The sequence below is a fragment of the Hyperoodon ampullatus genome (assembly GCF_949752795.1).
Source record: "Hyperoodon ampullatus genome assembly, chromosome: 6".
Lineage (NCBI taxonomy): Eukaryota > Metazoa > Chordata > Mammalia > Artiodactyla > Ziphiidae > Hyperoodon > Hyperoodon ampullatus.
Window position 1 is genome coordinate 10,632,548 of NC_136919.1, and position 14,118 is coordinate 10,646,665.

The 14,118-nt window shown below is 43.6% G+C and overlaps 1 protein-coding gene across 2 annotated transcripts in view; it reads left to right on the top strand.

Moving 5' to 3' along the window:
* GOLGA1 (golgin A1) overlaps nucleotides 1-14,118 on the top strand; it is a gene marked incomplete at both ends in the record, with an annotated part of 49,630 nt that overhangs the window by 11,184 nt on the left and 24,328 nt on the right. For both annotated transcript variants that reach the window (XM_079706003.1, XM_079706004.1), the window contains 5 exons: nucleotides 1,167-1,295; nucleotides 2,597-2,766; nucleotides 3,248-3,359; nucleotides 11,553-11,678; nucleotides 13,641-13,736. In XM_079706003.1, coding sequence (XP_079562129.1) covers nucleotides 1,167-1,295; nucleotides 2,597-2,766; nucleotides 3,248-3,359; nucleotides 11,553-11,678; nucleotides 13,641-13,736 — 633 coding nt within the window. The remainder of the gene's footprint in view (nucleotides 1-1,166; nucleotides 1,296-2,596; nucleotides 2,767-3,247; nucleotides 3,360-11,552; nucleotides 11,679-13,640; nucleotides 13,737-14,118) is intronic.

Below are 14,118 nucleotides of genomic sequence, written 5' to 3' on the forward strand. Positions count from 1 at the left end.
GAGCCATGGCCGCTGAGCCTGTGCGTCCGGAGCCTGTGCTCCGCAACGGGAGAGGCCACAACAGTGAGAGGCCCACGTACAGAGAAAAAAAAAAAAAAAATATATATATATATATATATATATATATATCTCTAAACATGGTGTTAATTATGGTCTTCTTAAATATGAAGGTATGGGTTAGGTTAAAGTTTTCTTGTCTTGAAAGAAACTCTTAAGATTGTAGCAGTTGAATTCTCATTGGACTATTTTTTCATCTTTTAAAATTACGGTAAAGGGGGAATCCATATAGGACTGAACTAAATAAAATCTACTTCAGTTCACTAAGATCTTTTCTCTCCATCCCCCCGCCCTACCGCAGGAGAGGTTGGGAAATATTTTAGACCAGGAAAGAGTAATGAGGCATCTATGTAGGTCTTATAAGCCACTGTGATTTTTGGAAGTGTTATTTTTAGACTGTTTCAATTTCTTTTTTTTAATTTAATTTAATTTTTTTATACAGCAAGTTCTTTTTTTATTTTTTAATTTATTTTTTATACAGCAGGTCCTTATTAGTTATCCATTTTAGACATATTAGTGTATATATGTCAATCCCAATCTCCCAGTCCCACCACCCCTCCCCCCCATTTTAATTTCTTTTTAATCAAGAATTGGAAACTGCAACAACAGGGTTTGTCCTGAAGAGAATCCATCTCGGGAAGCTATTATTTAGTAAATTGTAACCTCCTGACACCAGTCATGTCTAATTTTTGTTGACTTGCTATCTGAACTTACTAACCAAAATTAGTTCTACTTAAATGCATCTAATTTTTTAAGAGCATTCAGTCTTGTTCCAGTTATTCATGTTATTCAGCCAGTTCAGTGTGCCATTGAGATAGACATGTAAAATGGATATCTGGAATTGCTAATCAAACTTAAGCACTTTTCAAGTGTTAAGTAATTGTTGCTCTTGTTCCCCTTTTCACAACTATCATTTAAAACATATTTATTTCTAACTTAAAGGATTTATAGATAATTTTGTAAATAATTACCGTAAAGCTTCCCATTATCAATGTATTATTGCTACTGACAAGAAATTGTCTTCAGATTTTCCTTTATTAAGAATTCTGCTTATATAATACGGATTTCTAATGTCCTAGTTACCTGAGCTGATATCTTCTTTTGCATAGGATAAAAGGTTTCTGACAGCTCAGTTACAGGAAATGAAGAACCAGAGTTTGAATCTTTTCCAAAGGAGAGATGAAATGGATGAATTAGAGGGGTTCCAGCAGCAGGAACTAAGTAAAGTAAAGCACATGGTACGTGTTTTTGTTTTAGAAGCTAAATCCTGAATAGATGATTAGTTACTCTGATTTTGCTAGTCATCACTCTCTAACTGCTGATAAGCATACCTTAGTTGTCTTTGATATTAATCATATTTGTATGTTTTTCAGTTTGTTAAAGTGGAAAAATTCTGTTTGAAATGTATTTCCTTTTTCTTTTTGAACTACTGGACATATGAGACCCCTTCTAAGCTCACAAAAGTGTTATGAAAGCCTGCCTTATTGGTCCAGATTTTTTGTAATTAATTAATTAATTAATTAGTTAATTAATTTTTGGCTGCACTGGGTTTTCGTTGCTGCGTGCGGGCTTTCTCTAGTTGCGGCGAGCGGGGGCTACTCTTTTTTTTTTTTTTTTTTTTTTTTTGCAGTACACGGGCCTCTCACTGCTGTGTCCTCTCCCGTTGTGGAGCACGGGCTCCGGACGCGCAGGCTCAGCGGCCATGGCTCATGGGCCCAGCCACTCCGCGGCATGTGGGATCTTCCCGGACTGGGGCACTAACCCATGTCCCCTGCATCGGCAGGTGGACTCTCAACCACTGCGCCACCAGGGAAACCCGGGGGCTACTCTTCGTTGTGGTGCACGGACTTCTCATTGTGGTGGCTTCTCTTGTTGCAGAGCATGGGCTCTAGGTGTGCAGGCTTCAGTAGTTGTGGCTCTCAGGCTCTAGAGCGCAGGCTCAGTAGTTGTGGCACATGGGCTTAGTTGCTCCGCAGCATGTGGGACCTTCCCAGACCAGGGATCGAACCCCTGTCCCCTGCACTGGCAGGTGGATTCTTAACCACTGCACCACCAGGGAGGTCCCAGATTTTATTTTTAATTTATTTATTTTATTTTTATTATTTTTGGCTGCGTTGGGTCTTATTTGCGGCACGCGGGATCTTCATTGTGACATGTGGGCTTCTCTCTAGTTGTGGTGCGCGGGCTCCAAATCGCACTGGCTCTTCACTGCAACATGCAGGGTTCTCTCTAGTTGTGGCACGTGGGCTCCAGGGCACATGGGCTCTGTAGTTGCGGCGCGCAGGCTCCAGAGCGCATGGGCTCTGTAGTTTGCAGCACGCGGGCTCTCTAGTTGAGATGCGCAGGCTCAGTAGTTGGGGCATGTGGGCTTAGTTGCCCCATGGCCTGTGGGATCTTCCCTGACCAGGGATCGAACCACGTCCCCTGCATTGGAAGGCAGATTCTTAACCACTGGACCATCAGGGAAGTCCTTGTCTGGATTTTTTTACAAGTGTGTTTCTTAGTAGTGATCCAGTGAAACTTTCTATCTTTGTATCAGCTTTTAAAAAAAGAAGAAAGTTTGGGGAAAATGGAGCAAGAATTGGAAGCACGTACCAGAGAACTTAGTCGCACCCAGGAGGAGTTGATGATCTCCAATCAGATGTCAGCAGACTTAAGCCAGAAGATAGAAGAACTTCAGAGAAACTACTCAACGCTGGAAGAGCAGAGGTTCTTGCTTGGTCTGTGGGGCACATGGGTAGCGGTGTTAGTGTAGCTCTGGTTACAGCCAACCTGACTTTCCCCATTGCTCACTGTAGCACTTTCTGATCTTAATTCTGGCAAAGTCTTCTGGACTTATCCTTACCTGCCTAGGGCTTTAAGACCCCCCTACCTCCTCCAAACCCTCATTCCCCTTCACCTGCCTAGGCTCAGACACTCCAACGCTGCCGAGCAATTTAGTATGTTTTAGAGTTGCTAAGCTATTGAATAGCCAAAGGTAGATCAGGATTTCTTGCCTAAACCTGAGTGGAATTTTTCTCTTGGGACTTCTGCTTCAGAGAGAGTGAAGGAGTCTTTTCCACTGATAATCTTCACAAGGCTAATGTTTGCAGCCCTGACATGTAAAGAACCATCTGTGTTTTTCCTGTGGAAGAATGTGTCTTAGGTGGGATATCCAAATTTGTTCATTGTCTGCTTTCTTTCAATAAAGAGATCATGTGACAGCTTCAAAAACAGGTGCAGAAAATAAGATCACAGCCCTGGAGCAGAAGGAACAGGAACTCCAAGCCTTCATTCAGCAACTTTCCATTGATTTGCAAAAGGTAAGTAGAGGACTAGTAGTGGACCCAAGTTGCTAGGATTCATGAATGGGGTAAAAACTACATCTGTCAGAAATTTTCGCCTCAGGGTGGCTGGTCAAAGTTCTGTTTCTCATGCAGTCCACATTGCCCTAGTTCCTGGTGTACCCAGGCTGTATCCAGATGGAAGGGGCCATGTAGCTGAACAAGGGTTGCTTAACAGAAGAGGTCAGTATTGTCCTGACAGGAACTGTCAAAGCACACCATTTTGATCTACTCAAACTTGTAAACTACTATGTCATGGACCTTGAGCACAAGAAGACACAACAGCGGTGGTTGACGTGGCTAGGCTTGTACCTTTGACATACGTGGCTCTAATCCAATTTGTTCAAACGCACATAAATGATATCATTACTGTTCGTTTTTTTGTTTGGCTAACATACATTTTTTGCCCTTCTACTCTAGGCCCATGCTAAGTTCTGAGAATATAAGGGTGAACGATAATAATATCATCGACTGTAGTGTTTCTCAGTGGTGTGTTCCTTACCATTTTGAGCAGAACAATTTGTACTATATGATTGTCCCATGCATTGCAGGACATTTAGTTTTCCTGGCCCCTGTGTTCTGAATGCCAGCAGCATCCTTCAGGCATTAACAAGCCAGCCCTTCTCCTCATATTGACAAAACACCCCCTAACAGGTGGTACCAAAAACCCTACCCTCATCCCCTGAGAACCACTAATCTCAAGTGCACCAGAGACTTACAGTATTATTACAGTACAGTAACATTTGTGTAAAAGAGAAATCTATATACCCCTTCTAGCTATTAGCATACTTACAGATACCTAAATAGAAGCCGAGAGAGGTCATATACGTTGTTCAAAGTTATACAGTAAGTGACAGAGCTGAATTCTAACCCAAGTCTTACTCCAAAGCTCATGCTTGTTCCACGGGGCTTTGTTGACTCACAACAAGGAGCACCCAGTAAATAGATCTAGACACTTATAGTGTTTTGTCTCAGAGGCCTACTGTTTCATGATAGAACTCAAACCTCCTGTTTGACAAGAAAAAAGTTCACAACTCAGTAAGTCCCAAATAAGTGAAATAGATTTTTCAAATGCAAAGGATATGCCATAGGAAGAGTGCATTTCCAGTGCAGGAGTCAAGGAACTGTTCCTGGCGGAACTGGAATTTCAAGGATGGGTAGGACAGCAGGAAGCAGAGAAGACAGAAGGGTATAGAATACATTTGGGTGCGTGGGTGGGGGTTTGGAGAGAATAACAGACACAAAACTTTGGGATTCATGGGACCATTTGATATTAGAACCATCCATCCATTTCATAATTGGAAAAGGTAATTTTCTAGACTCTGGTCCTACTGAGTTCCCTCATTCATTCTAAAAATATAATTTGAGTTTTATTATGTGTCAAGCTCTGTGCTCTGTGCTGGGTGTTAGAAATACTAGGGTGAGCAAAACAGATATCACCCTTGCCCTTGTGGAATTTAGTCTAGAGGGAAAGTGAGACATTAATCAATAATCACATAGATATATAATTACAAACTATGATGTGTTGCTGTGAAGGAAAACCACAGGATGCTGTGAGATCCTGTAAGAGGGCATCAAATCAGATCTAGCGTTGGAGTCATAGAACACTTTCCTTGAGGAAGTAACACTTGAACTGAGATGAATTACTGAAGCTTGTGGGGATAGGAATGATGGCAGAGAATTTTAAATAGGAAATAGTATGAACAATAAACCCAGAAACTGAGGCAGTAAAGGGAGTAGCGCCTTCAAGGAAGTGGAAGAAGGCTGGAAGGGCAACACAGAGGAAGGCAGAGGACTACTCTGGCTGTTAGAGGAAACATTGAAAGGGTTTCCAGTTAGGAAGCTCTCGCAGTTGTGCAGGCATTAGACGGTGACTTTGACAAGAGTCGGGGTGGAAATGACGGGGGAGGAGACAAATTTAAGAAATCATGAGGAGACGGACCCACTTGGTAATGTGGTAAATACAGGAGAGGAGCAAGAGGAAAGGAGGTGTTTGGGGTGCTCTGGGTTTCTGGCTTAATCACCTGAGTGGCTGATGCTGTCAGTCATCAGGCTAAGATAGCACTAAAGGAAGGTCAGTTTTCTCATAAAGATGATGAGTTTAGAGTCCTTTTCTTTGTTGTCCTTGTTAATATCGAGTAGATGTGAAATAATATTTATGAAACATAAGTAAGGTAAATAGTGTAACAAGCTAATGAACTGTCATGTAGCTACTACCCCACAGGTTAAGAAAAAGAACAGTATGTTTACCTTTGAGATTCCTGCTGTGCCCTTTACTCTTCCATCACATTCTTTTTTTTTTTTTTTTTAAGAAGATGTTGGGGGGCTTCCCTGGTGGCGCAGTGGTTGAGAGTCCGCCTGCCGATGCAGGGGACACAGGTTCGTGCCCCGGTCCGGGAAGATCCCACATGCCACGGAGCGGCTGGACCCGTGAGCCATGGCCGCTGGGCCTGCGTGTCCAGAGCCTGTGCTCTGCAACAGGAGAGGCCACAACAGTGAGAGGCCCGTGTACCGCAAAAAAAAAAGAAGATGTTGGGGGTAGGAGTTTATTAATTAATTAATTTATTTTTGCTGTGTTGCGTCTTCGTTTCTGTGCGAGGGCTTTCTCTAGTTGTGGCAAGCGGGGGCCACTCTTCATCGCGGTGCACGGGCCTCTCACTATGGCGGCCTCTCTTGTTGCGGAGCACAGGCTCCAGACGTGCAGGCTCAGTCGTTGTGGCTCACGGGCCTAGTTGCTCCGTGGCATGTGGGATCCTCCCAGACCAGGGCTCGAACCCGTGTCTCTTGCATTAGCAGGCAGATTCTCAACCACTGCGCCAGGGAAGCCCCATCACATTCTTTTTACCTTCTTAAGTAAGCTTATCTAGACATTACTCCACTTCCTAGCTTTGCTTTATACTTTTATCCCTAAACAGTAGCTTCTTGCATTTATCATGCTTGTTAACATTACATAAATGAAGCGCTCTAGGTATTCTTCTAATGCTAGCTTTCTGTGCTCAAGGTTGTATTCTGAGACACATTCATATGGCCACATGCCGCTATAATTTAATCTTTCCTCAACTGTGTAGTATGAAGTTACTAAAATTCATTTATCCATTCTATTGACGGTGGGCATTAAGGTGTTTCTGGTTTTTTCTTTTACAAACAAGGCTGCTGTGAACTTTTGTCTGCCTGTGAATGAGTTAACTCTAGGGTATATTTGAGATGTGAAAAGTTTGGGGCAAAAGATTTGTACTTTTCACCTTTACTAGGTAATGCCCAGTTTTTCCATAGTAGTTGTAGTAATTTACAAACATTCACCAGCAGGTGTATAAGAATTTGGGTTCCTCTGCTTCCTTGACAAGGTGAGATATTGTCAGACTTTAATTTTTGCCAGTCTGGCGAATGTGAAATCTTTTCTCACCATGGTTTTTTTTTTTTTTTTTTTTTTTTTTTTTTGGCCGCCCTGCATGGCTTGCAGGATTTTAGTTCCCCGAACAGGGATTGAACCTGGGTCCTTGGCAGTGAAAGCGCAGAGTTCTAACCACTGGACCACCAGGGAATTCCCTCTCACCATGATTTTAATTTGCTTTTCCCAGATTATTAATGAAGTTCAGCATATTTTCGTATGTTTATCAGTCATTCGTGCTCTTCTGTGAAGTGCTGCTTCAAATCTTTGGCCCATTTTCTATTACATTTTCTGTCTTTTTCTCACTAATTGTCAGAGTTCTTTATATATATCCTGGCCACCATGCTCCTTGGTCAGTTATGTGGGTTGCAAATGTGTTCTCCTAGTTTGGGCTTGCCTTCACACTCTTTATGGTTTCTTCTGTTGAACATATGCTCTTCGTTTTAGTATAGTTGAATTTATTATTTTCCTTTAAGTTTATACTTTGTCTCTTTTTAAAAACCTTTCCTCACTTGGAATCATAACATTATTCTCCTATATTATTATCTGAAAATTTTAGAGTCTTGACTTTATTTTCAAGTCTTTAACATACCTGAAATGTGATTTTGGTGTGAGAAAGGGATCTGTGTCTTATTTTTATTTTAATTGTTCTAGTACCATTTATTGAAAAATCAGTCTTCTCACTGATCTGCAATGCCAGCTTTATCATGATTCAGTTTTCCATTTGTACATGGAACCACTCCTGGACTTTGGGGTGTATGCACAATACTAAGCATTGCCTTACTAGCTACAGTATTAGGATAAGTCCTGGTGTCTGACAAGACAAGTCTCCGTACCTAGTTCTTTTTCAGGAGTATTTTGAATGTCGTTGGCCTATTGCTCTTCCACAGAACAACTTGTCAGGCACCTTAAAAAACCTGGTGGAGGGCTTCCCTGGTGGCGCAGTGGTAGAGAGTCCTCCTGCCGATGCAGGGGACGCGGGTTCGTGCCCTGGTCCGGGAAGATCCCACATGCCGCGGAGCGGCTGGGCCTGTGAGCCATGGCCGCTGAGCCTGCACATCCGGAGCCTGTGCTCCACTACGGGAGGGGCCACAACAGTGAGAGGCCTGCATACCGCAAAAAAAAACCAAAAACAAACAAACCTGGTGGAGAGGCTCCAGAAAGACCATTAGCCCCTCCACCAGGTGAGGACACAGAAAGAAGTGCCAGCTATGAACTAGGAAATGAGCCTTCACCAGAGGTGACCATGCTGGCACCTTGATCGTGGACTTCCCAGCCTCCAGCACTGTCACCTGCCCAAATGCAACCTTGAACCAAACCAGATGCCAAAGGGAAGGGAGTGTCTGTTGATATTGTCCAGGCTGCAGATGTCTCCAGGAAAAGATGAAGGGGACATGGGTTCAAGCCCTGGTCCGGGAAGATCCCACATGCCATGGAGCAACTAACTAAGCCTATGCGCCACAACTACTGAACCTGTGCTCTAGAGGCTGTGAGCCACACCTACTGAAGCCTGCGTGCCTGGAGCCCATGCTCCGCAACAAGAGAAGCCACTGCAATGAGAAGCCCGCACACCGCGACGAGTAGTAGCCCCCGCTCGCCACAACTAGAGAAAGCCCGCGCACAGCCTTAAATAAATAAATAAATAAATAAATAAATGAACAGACAAACAAACACACACCTGGTGGGATATTGATTGGAATTGCATTGACTCTGAAGATGCATTTGCAGAACACTGTTTACTTTATCATGTGAGTTTTCTTATCCAAGAACACAGTGTCTGTCTCTCTAGATATTCAGTGTTACTGTTTCTTTAAAAATGACACTCAATAAGGTTCTATAATTTTTTCCAGAAAGATTTATTTATTTATTTATTTATTTGTTTATTATTTATTTATTTATTTGGCTGTGTTGGGTCTTCATTGCCGTGCGCAGGCTTTCTCTAGTTGTGGCGAGCGGGGTCTACTCTTGGTTGCAGTTTGTGGACTTCTCATTGCGGTGGCTTCTCTTGTTGCAGAGCACGGGCTCTAGGTGCGTGGGCTTCAGTAGTTGTGGCACACGAGCTCAGTAGTTGTGGCTCGTAGGCTCTAGAGCGCAGGCTCAGTAGTTGTGGTGTGCAGGCTCAGTTGCTCCATGGCATGTGGGATCTTCCCGGACCAGGGCTCAAATCCGTGTCCCCTGCATTGGCAGGCGGATTCTTAACCACTGTGCCACCAGGGAAGCCTTCCATTCCTTTTATTTCCTTTTCTTGCCTTATTGCATTAGCAAGAACTTCCAGATGATGTTGAAAAGGAGTAGTGAGAGGGGACATCCTTGCCTTGTACCTGATCTTAGTGGGAAAATCTTTGAGTTTCTCACCATTAAGTATGGTGTTAGCTGTAGCACATTAGGTGCTGAGGGCTTGAAGTAAAACAGCCAGAGTATGGGGAATTGCTCTATGTGGGATATGGTGCACAAGAAAACTAAATGGAAATTGGCAACTGATTCTTCTGTCCCTGACTCTGCCCAGCGTGGTGACTTATTTGTTCTCTTGGTTGTTACTGGAAAGGGTCACATGTATCTCTCAAGTTCATACTGATGTGTAATATAAGGAGTACAGGCTTTGGGTCAAGAAGGCTTGGGTTTGAATCCTTATTCTGTCACCAAGGTGTGTGCTGTTGGGCTAGTAGTCCCTAAGCTTCAATTTCCCTGTAAATGGACACAGTGGAGGGTGGTTGTAAGGACTAGAGGATGAGCTTTCACATGCTTTGCAAACTGTAGCTGCTGCTGCACCATATGCTATTGTAATTATTACTGTTACCAACATTATTAGTAAGAGACCCATTAAAGATGGGTCAGCCGCGCCAAAACTGTTTTCTTTCCTATCAGACTACCTCTCCCTCCTTTATTCTCTGCTTTGCATAATGTTACCATTCATCCAGGCACCTGAGCAACAGACCTGGCAGTTGTCTTCACTTCTTCTTTCCTCTTCACCCAGCCCTCTGGTCATGTTGAACTTGTCTGTTTACCCCTTTACACATGCTGCCTTTTACCCAGAAAGCTTGTTCCTCTCCCCCACCTTCCACCTGGACTTGCCTGCTAGGAGGCCTGATCTGATTGCCCCCGTTAGTCCCTTCTGCCTCTGATATCTCATAGCGCCTTGCATGTCTCTCTGTTACAGCACTATTGTATTGTTTTATAATTAACTGTGTGTATATCTCTTTTTACCACCAGCCTCCATGCTTCTATGGGTCAGTAACTATAGCTGATTATATCCCTAGAGACAACACACAGAGTATAGGCTTGATAAAAGTTTTTGAATTATGGGATCTTTTTTTTTTTTTTTTTTTTTGGCTGCGTTGGGTCTTCGTTGCTGCACGCGGGCTTCCTCTAGTTGTAGTGAGTGGGGGCTACCCTTCGTTGTGGTGAGCAGTCTTCTCATTGCAGTGCCTTCTCTTGTTGTGGAGCATGGGCTCTAGGCGTGCGGGCTTCAGTAATTGTGGCTTGCAGGCTCTAGAGCGCAGGCTCAGTAGTTGTGGCGCATGGGCTTAGTTGCTCCACGGCATGTGGGATCTTCCCGGACCAGGGCTCGAACCCGTGTCCCCTGCATTGGCAGGCAGATTCTTAACCATTGCGCCACCAGGGAAGCCCGAATTATGGGATCCTGAATCCATTCTTCAAACTTCCCCTCCACTACATATGTTGTCACCCCTGTGAGAATGCAGAATGGCAAGTGCTTCTTCCCAAAATCCTAGGCCCAAGTAGCTACATCTTATTCTGAGGAGAAAACTGGCTGGGTTGCAAGCTAAACATGAAAGTCTGTGGCTTGAGATGGAGCAGCGGATCATAAGGTGAGGGAATTTGAGGAAGCACAGTATATGTGAGGAGCTTTAAGTCTTCACAATGAAATGTTGATGCCATGCGACCTTATTTTGGAGTGGAGAATGGACATGTTCAGTGGATGTAAGGATCACTGTGAGCTAAGAAATTGTATATTCAAAGGATTCTGGATCCTCAGCTTTGATGTTGAGCAGCATTTGGAGATTGGCAGTTGTGAAAGGAACAAATGTAGTCCCAGCCCACCACCGCCACCACTACCATCACTGCTAAAGAGGTAGACTGAAATAAATAAGTGGGCAGCTGGTGATCTGGGGCCATGGTGTAAGGTGCTGCTGTGATTCAGAGGTGCTCCCTGTCCTGTGAGCCAGGATGAATATCATTGTTTGTTTCAGTTCTGTCTTCAGCCTTAAGGCAGCTACACTGGCATCATGACTGCTTCATCCAGCCCCACGTTTCCAGGCGTATTGTTCTGTAGGTCATTGTAGGGCTGGCTGGGAGCTTCTTCAGTGGAATTACCTCTGCTGGTTCTTGGCATCTGGTGTAAAGTTGCAGGTCCTGTTGGCCTCTGGATTAATAGGATTAAACCTATGCTTGATGAGAGTGGGAGGGGGAGCATTCCTTTAGCTAGTAGATCATGACAACACAGGGGATATTTTAGAGAGGAGGAACATCTTCTCAGGGTCCTGGCTAGATTCCACAGACGTAATAGCATTCTTCCTTCCCGGATTGCCAGTTGCTTAAATTTGGGAGCGTTTGCTGCTTGCTGCAATAGGCCTGAAACAGATACCTGAGTGGTGTTGGGTTCTGATCTCATATCTTCTCTGTTCCATTTTCAGGGAAGATCTCCTGGCTGTATGTTCTTCTAGGATGCAGTTGGAAACAGAATTTCAGAGAAACGTGGTGATTCTAGAGGATACAGGAAGGCAGGGAGAGAGACAGTGTAATGTAATCTCTGCTTTCACCTGCAGGCCACTGCTGAAACTCAAGAGAAAGAAAAACTCATCACACATTTGCAGGAGAAGGTTGCATCCTTGGAGAAGAGACTGGAGCAGAACTTATCAGGGGAAGAACATGTGCAGGAACTTCTAAAAGAGGTAACTAGCTCTCTTTGAGAGGGCAGTGGTAACACTGGAGATTTCATAAAATCCTAGAGTTTCAGAGCCAGAGAATCTTCGAAGAGCTTGGTGAAAAGATCACTCCCTCCAACCTTTGGTTGTTCTGCGTATGATAAAATCAGCATCATGTTGCCTGTGTGTGACGTTTTCCTGAAGGAAAGGGAGCACTTTGTTCAGAGATGCATGTGAAGGAGTGGCATACTGATCACCGATTACCCCCACCTAGTGATTTACACTATTTGGGTTGTTGTCTTACTGCCCTGCTTTCCTTTCCTACCCATTGTACTTTACATTGGCCAAGGAAAGTAGTTACCATCTGCCTTTGGCGTGAGCAAGAATTGCTTTGGGCAGCAAGTGGACTCTCCTTAGCCGAAAGAGTCTATTGAGCCAACTGGCCTCTAGCCCAGTGGTGTAGGTGAACTTGCTTGTTGTCTGTCCACATTCTGCTCTCTCCTACATGACAGAGGTGACAAAACCCAAGCCTTGGGCCTAGATTAGCCCCTCACTTTCTGTCTTCAGTCAGTTTCAACTAAATGTGTCCATCTCCACTGCCACTGCTGTACTTTAGGTTTCCAGCCACTCCGGCCTAGTCTATGTTAGAAGTCTCCAGACTAGCCTACACAACATCAGTCTCTCCTCCTGCACCCTCTGACACAGTCTTCCACGTCACCGCTAAACTGATCTTTCCAAACAACATTTCTGACTATATCACTCCCATAAAGAGCCTCCACAATTACCCTACAGTCTGTAGTGAGTATAACGTGGTTTCTAAGGTATAGATTGATTTCTAGAACCAGGCTCCCTAGGTTTGCACTTTACCTCTTCTACTTACTAATTTTTGACTTAGAGCAAGTAACTTAATCTTTTTGTGTTTTCTTCCCCCTCTGTAAAATAGGGTTAAAATTGTATCAAACACATAGAATTCTTATTGGGAAGTGATTAGAATTAGAACATCATGGGGTCTCAGTATATTTCAACTATTAATATTATAATCATTATTGTGTCATCCTCATTGTTATAAAGTGCATAGGAGTTACTTGGCAAGTATGTTTGAAGTATACATTTCTAGGGAATTCCCTGGCAGTCCAGTAGTTAGGAATCGGCACTTTTACTGCAGTGGCCCAGGTTCAATCCCTGGTCAGGAAACTAAGATCCTGCAAGCCAAAAATTTTGGGGAAAAAAAGAAATATATATATATATATGTATATATATATGTATGTATGTATGCATGTGTGTGTGTGTGTATATATATATATATATATATATATGTATGTCTTGCCCTACCCTCAGAAATTCTGATTTTAGTAGGCCTGGAATAAGGCCTCAAACTTAAAAACCCCTCCACCCACCCAGGTGAGTCTAATGCAAGTGTTTGGATGACTCCACTTTGAAAAATATTTGCTACAGAATTAAGTTCAAACTTCCTTCTGTAGCATAAAAAGCTTTTCTCATAATCTGGCCCTTTGCCTAACTTTCTAGTCTTGTTTCATGACCTGAACCCATCATCACCTTGACTTTTGGCAAGCTGTAGCTCCCCAGATGCCCCCAGCTGTTTCACACCTCTAGTGTCATCCCTCTGCCTGGGTGCTCCCTCGGGCCCTGGCCACCTGTGAAGAATGAAGCCTCCTAGTTTCCTGAGGCAGTGAGGATCTCCTGCTCTGTGCTGCTCCTTTGTGGACACCATTACACTCGATTATATACTTTTTTGGTTAGTCTTTGCCCCAGCCTCAAGGTCAAAAAACTGTCAAATTTATACTTTATGTATACTTTATATGTATACTTTATGATATGTGAATTTTATCTCTATTAGCTGTTTTTGGTTTTTGGGTGTGTACTTGTGTCCCTCGTGCCTCGCACAAATCGTAATATGGTGTAGATGTCAGTAAATATTTATTCAATGGAGAAATGACTATTTTCTTTTACTCTTCTTTCAACTTACAGAAAACACTTGCTGAGCAGAATTTGGAGGATACCAGACAGCAGCTCTTGGCAGCCAGAAGCAGCCAGGCCAATGCCACTGACAGCCTGGAGACTCGGGTACTGACCTCACTCCCAGTGGTTCCTGTGTCTGGGTGGTGCCCTGGTTGGATGATGTGGTTGTGGCTGAGAATCCCCTTGGGTCAGAGGTTTTCTTCCAAAGGGACTCTCTTTCGGATCTTACTTGTAGAGAACCGAGGTAGTCGTTTTCTTCATTCTTGCCGCATTACCATCGTTGTTCCACAGAAAGTTGTTCTCTTCTCTCTTTAGTCCCTTTATCCCCATTCCCCTCCCTCCCATAGGAAACCACTCTAATGTGGTTAATAGGGACCCTTTTATTGTTGGATAACCTTAAAACTGGTGACATTGTTTTGTGTGTCTGTGTGTTGATTTAAGTAAATGATACAGCTGTACATATGTCTTCTTTGTTACTTTCAACTGC